Here is a 7,222-nt window from a genome sequence, read left to right on the forward strand (position 1 = left end):
AAATTTGGATGATGCCCAATAAATATTGTATAACCAGTAAAATTAAGGAGGTTTCATACAAAATAATTCATCAAATTTACCCAGTTAAAACTCTTCTTACCCAACGATTTAAAATTAATATAGATGACAAATGTGTTTTTTGTGACAATAGCCCTGAAACTATTCAGCATTTGTTTTGGTTATGTCCCAGGGTAAAAATGTTCTGGACTAAGTTGCAGAATTATATTAAAAAAGAGACCAATATTGATATTTGTTTTGTTGAAAAAGATATCATGTTAAGTTTCAGCCCCAATGAAAACAATAGAAAAATTTCGTTTGTAATAAATTTAATTATTATACTGGCACGTTATCACATACATAAAATGAAGTGGTCTGGGAGGTACCCTGTGTTTGAGTATTTTAAAATGGAAGTAAAGGGGTATTTGGAGACTATTTCGAAATGCAAAAATATGAAAGCGGTGCGGACATTATTTTTATTTAATTTGTTTAATCTTTTTTCATAACTTGAATTGATGTAGTAGTATGTACCCCTAACGATATTTTTGTTTTGAATTGTTATATGTACTCTTGTTTGTATTGTAATGTTTGTTCTTTTGTTAAGCATAAATAAAAATTTAAAAAAATTTAAAAGAAAAGCAAAAAAAAAAACTTGTTGCTCACCGCGGTCCGTTTACCGTTCGCTCCCCTAAGCGGTCCGAAGGGAAACCAAAGACGCAGAGTACATAAGTTCCTAGTTCTATATATACAGTATAGATGGAAAAAAGAAACGCAACATTTTCTGGAATGAGAATATTATAGTTATAGCTTATGTACTTTCACAAAAAGTTGTCAATTTGTTTTAAGCCCTCTGACCAGCAATACAGCTTGTGCAGTGAGGCATTGCAACTTGCCAATCACACAAAAGTTCATTAGGTGCACTTGTTGTTGCACAGTAGAACGTTGATAGTTCATCTGGCTTGCTTGGTTTTTCAGTAGCTAATTCAGTGGCTAAGTCATTCACGTAACTCGTCTAACCCTTTCTTCAAGGACATCAGGATATCGGCGTCCACATCATAGTTGGGTAGTTTGTTCCAGGCCCCAAACCCTTTGAATAAAAATATGCATTTCCCTGTTTGGTAGATTATTTAAACCTCTTATATTTAAAAAAAATTCAAATAGTTTCCCCTAGTTCGTGTTTCACTACTCAATCTTATGAAGTGCACTACTGTAGGTCAGTAGCTTTGAGGATTTTGAATAGTTTGAATAGTTACTTGCTATAACTATGAATAGAATTATGAAGGCTAAGACTGTTTTATTTTTTTAATGGTGTAGTACACCAATAAGATATTTACAGACAACATTAAAACTAACAAACCATTTTGTGATTTAGTTGAAAAGTGTCTGGTCATGGATGTGGTAGTGTGCTCACCTATTTGAATAACACAACATTATACAAAAACATGAATGCAATTATTTTTATTTCAGAAACAGTAGATCAGCTAGGCAAATGAGGTTCCCATCAATAGAACTCCTTTTTTGATTCTTACAGGAAGGCTCTGGATAAAGCGGTCGACATCTTCGACAGCAAAGATGGTTTTTTTGGCATCTTCCTGGAGTTTGGAATTACAGGGATCCCTGGAAACACAGAGTGGTTTGACGTGTCACTGTTCGAGTTTCTTTATTCCATGGCAGCGGGTCAGATAGACTTTGGATACAGTTCTTCCCAGCGGCATCTTAATGTCAGGTTTATTCAATAAGAAGCTATTTGATTAAAGGTGTGTGGTAATTTGGCTATTAGACAACTGTTTTTCAGTCATTTCAATCACATTCATAACTCTTAATTCCTCTCATCTTCTATTGGACTATTCACCCCTGATCTGTACTATTACCTGTCCCTTAACCAGTTCAATACATGAATTTCCCTAAATGCCTATTGCCTTTAATTTAAGAAGAACACTATCAAAAGCATCTTTAAAATCTAATCATATCATTTTGTACGTTCTGTGTGTTTACTGCTGTGACTTGTTTGAAGAATTTTAACAAGTTGGTAAAGGAAGAATGACCTTTTCTAAAACCATATTGACTACTGCTAGGGTCTTCATATGAGCGATCCTGTTGTTTAGTTCTAAAGTGGTTTTCATAACTTTACTTGTAAAAGAAGTAAGACGTATTAGCTTATATCTTGTCATATAAGTCACATTTAGTCATATTTACTATACTGAGAGATACTGTAGAAGGGAATGAGGTAGGGCACTGAAAATGGAGAAAACAGAGTACTGTTGAAGAGGACTGCCAAAGATTGATGCACTGGACAATGGACTATTTAGAAGAAGAGAGATCAGGTAAGAGTAGAGCTGCACAGTTAACCACTAGATCAGAGTGGAGTTTAGAGTTCTGCCTCACCATTCCCATGGAGGTAGCAGTGTCAATAAAAAGTGACATTTGCAGAAGACTAAGGCCAATTTGTGTAAAAATCAGTTTGTTTTTAAAGGATTCTAAATTTAGGATGAATTCCCCCATTCTACATAAATTCCATCCAATGTCTAATTCTGAACCACACTGGTCACTAATGTGCTACACAAAATAAAATCACAGTCACAAACTAAATACTCACCATCTGGAGTGTTCTGAGGCTTGTTCCTACTGAATCTGTCCAAACTAAAAACTTCTTTTTTGAAGAACTATGAGCACACAAAGAAAACAATTAAGGAATATTTCTTCCACAGGTATTATAATTGAACTGTTACGTACTGTATTGATCTTGATAAATTTGTAGTCATTATTCATACAGAATATTCAGCATTGGCCACCATAGCAGTTGCTATTCTTGTTGATTGCAATTAATAGAAATGTCATTCTATTCCAATAATTTCTGTAGTGCTAATATTAAAAATACAATAATGCCCAAATTAATTAATAAAGTTTGGGTAACTAATCCATACCTTGTGTTTTTGAGGCTTGTTGTACTCATCAGGCACTTTAAAAGGTCCAAAGCTTTCACAGCTCCCGCGTCCACTGGATGTTCCCTGGGCTCTTAAGTTTTCCAAAGATGGATTTGTTTCATTCTGAATTCTGAAGTCTTTTGACCTATTACCCATGATCTTATGCTTTATCATGGAGCCAAACTTTTTCAAAGGATGTTTCTTGACTTTCTGGCTCACATTCACATCTTCATCCGGCGTATTAACTGCAAAGGGGATGTTGCTGAGCGAGAGAAGCCCTTCGCTCTCAGACGTTTTGGTCAGTTGCATTGGGGTCATGTAATGTTTTGCTATGTCAATGCGCAGACCACTCTTGCTTTGGGCTGGACTGACATTTTTGTCCTTATTAAGGCTGGGATTGTACACATACCAAGATGAGTGTCCAGGCAACTCCTGTCACAAAAAAACAAAAAGTTACAGTTCAGTGATTGTTGTTTCAGTTTTAGAAGTAAATCAAAACAAGTAACACTTCTCTTACGGAAAAAAAGATAAGGATTATGGGGTGTGTATATGATTTTAGCACTGACGTTAACACTAGAATAAAGGCAAACAATGAAATATAAAATAATCAGTTTAAAATAATCAGACATCAGTTTGGAAATGTAGACAATACTGTGAGCAAGTCTCTCTATAACAGCAATAACTCACCTGATTGCTTTTGTACTAATTTAATAAGAAAGTGATAAAGCTGAAATCCACAGACAGGTGAGTTTGGTACTGTACGTACGCTATGAACTGACAATAGGGATATTTCTGAGATGTTATACAATATTAGGGAAAACAAATCTGGATTTGTAGTTTTATTGCATTGTAAAGGAAAATGCACAACATAACTATAATCATATTTACAAAATGAGTTCCATCTTCCAGTACTTTCTACACAAATGTCTGTTAATTAGGTACAGAACAGGTCCATCCTACTTTGGTAAGAGAAATTTTTACAGGTTTGGAACTGTTGGTCATACCTCATCAACCACATCATGCGAAGAGGACTCCAGAAGTCGTGTTTTCATACTGTCTGGCCTCGAGGAGCTCTTCCTAGTCTTCTTAACTTTGTTCCCTGAAACCTTACACTGCTGTACTACTTCTTGATCCTGGACTCTTTGAGCCAAATAATCTCCAGGCTTCTCTGGGGTCTCAGAAGCAGAGCAACCTTTTTTCTTATTAGAACAAGGTGTCACACCAACAGCTTCTCCTAGGGAACGCGATGAGCAGGGCTTATCCATAGTGTCTTCTGGCTGGAAACTGTTTTCAAAAACACTTTGGACTGTTGGAGAAAAGCCCTTTGGAGACTTTTTCATAGAAGACTGTAGTTTTTTACTTCTGACTGTAGTTACATTTGTGTCCACAATTTTGTCCTGTGTGGACTCACTGGTTTTCTGAGAAATGAGAGATTGTGAAGATGGAATTGAACACCCGCTTCGTAAACCATGAATTGCAATAGTTTCTTTAGCCACACAACAGGCCATTTCCTTGATCATTTCTGGATTCTGTGAGGCAATTCCTACTTGTAATACTTTCTTGCTGCCAATGGATTCCACCAGTTTGCTGTAAACAGAGCTAACAGTTTTCTTGATGGCTTGCTGTAATGTAAGATGTTCTTCAGCCTTTGGTTCACTGATGGTTAGAGTGGAAACCTTTGACAATTCCTTCAGCGCATCTTTGGTGAGTTTCAGTGCCAGGTCCCTGACCTGAGACTCGGACAGCTCTTCCACTTCCCCTGAATAATTTTCTGGGTTCGGGAAACCAGGGCGAATTTTCAAAAGCAGTTTTGCCATGATATCTTTCACTGCATCTGTTAGACACATAACAGGTGAAGGTTCTAACTGGTTCGTTTTGGTGCACATGAGCTGCTCAGTGCTCCAGGTTTCCATATCAATGGCAGCTTGAGGAGTACTGGACTCAGGGCTGGAACAGTTTAGCTGAATTTCCTTTAGCAGATTATCTGTGACTCCATGTACTATTTCAGAAGAAACAAGAGAAACTTCAGAAGACTGAGCACTGGGTGTTGCCTCTTTGTTGTGCTCACTAGTGATTCTAATATCACTCATCAGCTCATCAACCTTCACATCATGCGAAGAGGACTCCAGAGGTTGTGTTTTCATACAGCCTGGCCTCGAGGAGCTCTTCTTAGTCTTCTTAACTGTCTTCCCTGATGCCTTACACTGCTGTACTCCTTCTACATCCTGGACTCTTTGAACCAGATAATCTCCAGGCTTCTCTGGGGTCTCAGAAGCTAAGCAATCTTTTTTCTTATTAGAACAAGGTGTCATGCCAACAGCTTCTCCTAGGGAACGTGATGAGCAGGGCTTATCCATAGTGTCTTCTGGCTGGAAACTGTTTTCAAAACCACTTGGGACTGTTGGAGAAGAGCCTTTTGGAGACTTTGTCATAGAAGACTGTAGTTTTTTACTTCTGACTGTAGTTACGTTTGTATCAACAATTTTGTCCTGTGTGGACTCACTGGTTTTCTGAGAAATGAGAGATTGTGAAGATGGAATTGAACGCCCACTTCTTAAACCTTGAATTGCAATTGTTTCTTTAGCCACACGACAGGCCATTTCCTTTATCATTTCTGGATTCTCTGAGGCAATTCCTACTTGTAACACTTTCTTGTTGCCATTGGATTCCATCAGTTTGCTGTAAACAGAGCTAACAGTTTTCTTGATGGCTTGCTGTGATGGAAAATGTCCTTCAGCCTTTGGTTCACTGATGGTTAGAGTGGAAACCTTTGACAATTCCTTCAGCGCATCTTTGGTGAGTTTCAGTGCCAGGTCCCTGACCTGAGACTCAGACAGCTCTTCCACTTCCCCTGAATAATCTTCTGGTTTGGGGAATCCAGGGCGAATTTTCAAAAGCAGTTTTGCAATGATATCTTTCAATACATCTATTCGACCAATAACAGGTGAAGGTTCTAACTGGTTCGTTTTGGTGCACATGAGCTGCTCAGTGCTCCGGGTTTCCATATCAATGGCAGCTTGAGGAGTACTGGACTCAGGGCTGGAACAGTTTAGCTGAATTTCCTTTAGCAGATTATCTGTGACTCCATGTACTATTTCAGAAGAAACAAGAGAAATTTCAGAAGACTGAGCACTGGGTGTTGCCTCTTTGTTGTGCTCACTAGTGATTCTAATATCACTCATCACCTCATCAACCTTCACATCATGCGAAGAGGACTCCAGAGGTTGTGTTTTCATACAGTCTGGCCTCGAGGAGCTCTTCTTAGTCTTCTTAACTGTCTTCCCTGATGCCTTACACTGCTGTACTCCTTCTACATCCTGGACTCTTTGAACCAGATAATCTCCAGGCTTGTCTGGGGTCTCAGAAGCTAAGCAATCTTTTTTCTTATTAGAACAAGGTGTCACACCAACAGCTTCTCCTAGGGAACGTGATGAGCAGGGCTTATCCATAGTGTCTTCTGGCTGGAAACTGTTTTCAAAACCACTTGGGACTGTTGGAGAAAAGCCTTTTGGAGACTTTGTCATAGAAGACTGCAGTTTTTTACTTCTGACTGTTCGACCAATAACAGGTGAAGGTTCTAACTGGTCCGTTTTGGTGTACATGAGCTGCTCAGTGCTCCGGGTTTCCATATCAATGGCAGCTTGAGGAGTACTGGACTCAGGGCTGGAACAGTTTAGCTGAATTTCCTTTAGCAGATTATTTGTGACTCCATGTACTATTTCAGAAGAAACAAGAGAAACTTCAGAAGACTGAGCACTGGGTGTTGCCTCTTTGTTGTGCTCACTAGTGATTCTAATATCACCCATCACCTCATCAACGATCTCACTTGCTTCTCTGCTAATACTGGTTTCTGGTGAAAGGGATGAACATCGGGAAGCTGAATGTGTCAGCTTGGAAATGTTGGTCACCATAGAGCTGATTATGGTTTTGACCACTGTCTCATTTCTGGAGGCTACAGCTTTCTGTAGAACTTGTTGGGATCCAGTTTGACACAGCAATTCATTGTGAACAGAGCTGGCAACCTGCTGAATCTTGTGTGGTTCATGAAACACATCATTATCCTGTTTCACAACTGTTATCTCCTGGTTTTCGGACAAGTCCTGCAACACACTGTCAAAGAGGTCCACAGCTATCTGACTCAGCAAAGACACAGACATCTTCCCTGGGATTTCTGTAGAAGTTTCCTCTTTTATCAAAGTAGGGTATATCTGCAATAGCAGCTGTGTTATGATGTTTTCCACAGTCTCAGTACACACTAAAGTCATATTAAGTGATTCTGTTGATTTAGCCATAGAACTTTC

General features: G+C 38.7%; 1 protein-coding gene across 1 annotated transcript; it reads right to left on the minus strand.

The window, feature by feature from the left end:
- Nucleotides 1-1,522: 1,522 nt before the first annotated feature.
- LOC148823784 (uncharacterized) lies at nt 1,523-6,370 on the minus strand. Its single transcript, XM_088928143.1, has 4 exons — nt 6,107-6,370; nt 2,922-3,353; nt 2,594-2,660; nt 1,523-1,614 (listed from the first exon to the last, which is right to left on the minus strand). The coding sequence occupies exons 1-4, from the start codon at nt 6,368-6,370 to the stop codon at nt 1,523-1,525; spliced, it is 855 nt and encodes a 284-aa protein (XP_088784269.1).
- Nucleotides 6,371-7,222: the final 852 nt, after the last annotated feature.

The sequence above is a fragment of the Atractosteus spatula genome, chromosome 11 (assembly GCF_055471065.1).
Source record: "Atractosteus spatula isolate fAtrSpa1 chromosome 11, fAtrSpa1.hap1, whole genome shotgun sequence".
NCBI classification, from domain to species: domain Eukaryota; kingdom Metazoa; phylum Chordata; class Actinopteri; order Semionotiformes; family Lepisosteidae; genus Atractosteus; species Atractosteus spatula.

Bases quoted from the DNA above. Each gene is read 5' to 3' on its own strand.
- LOC148823784 (XM_088928143.1), bottom strand. From the start codon at position 6,370: ATGGATAAGCCCTGCTCATCACGTTCCCTAGGAGAAGCTGTTGGTGTG. The intron at 3,354-6,106 runs GTGATGAGTGAT...TTTTTGTGACAG, and splicing joins ATGATGTGAAGGTTGATGAG to GAGTTGCCTGGACACTCATC. The intron at 1,615-2,593 runs GTGAGTATTTAG...CTGTGTTTCCAG, and splicing joins GCCTCAGAACACTCCAGATG to GGATCCCTGTAATTCCAAAC.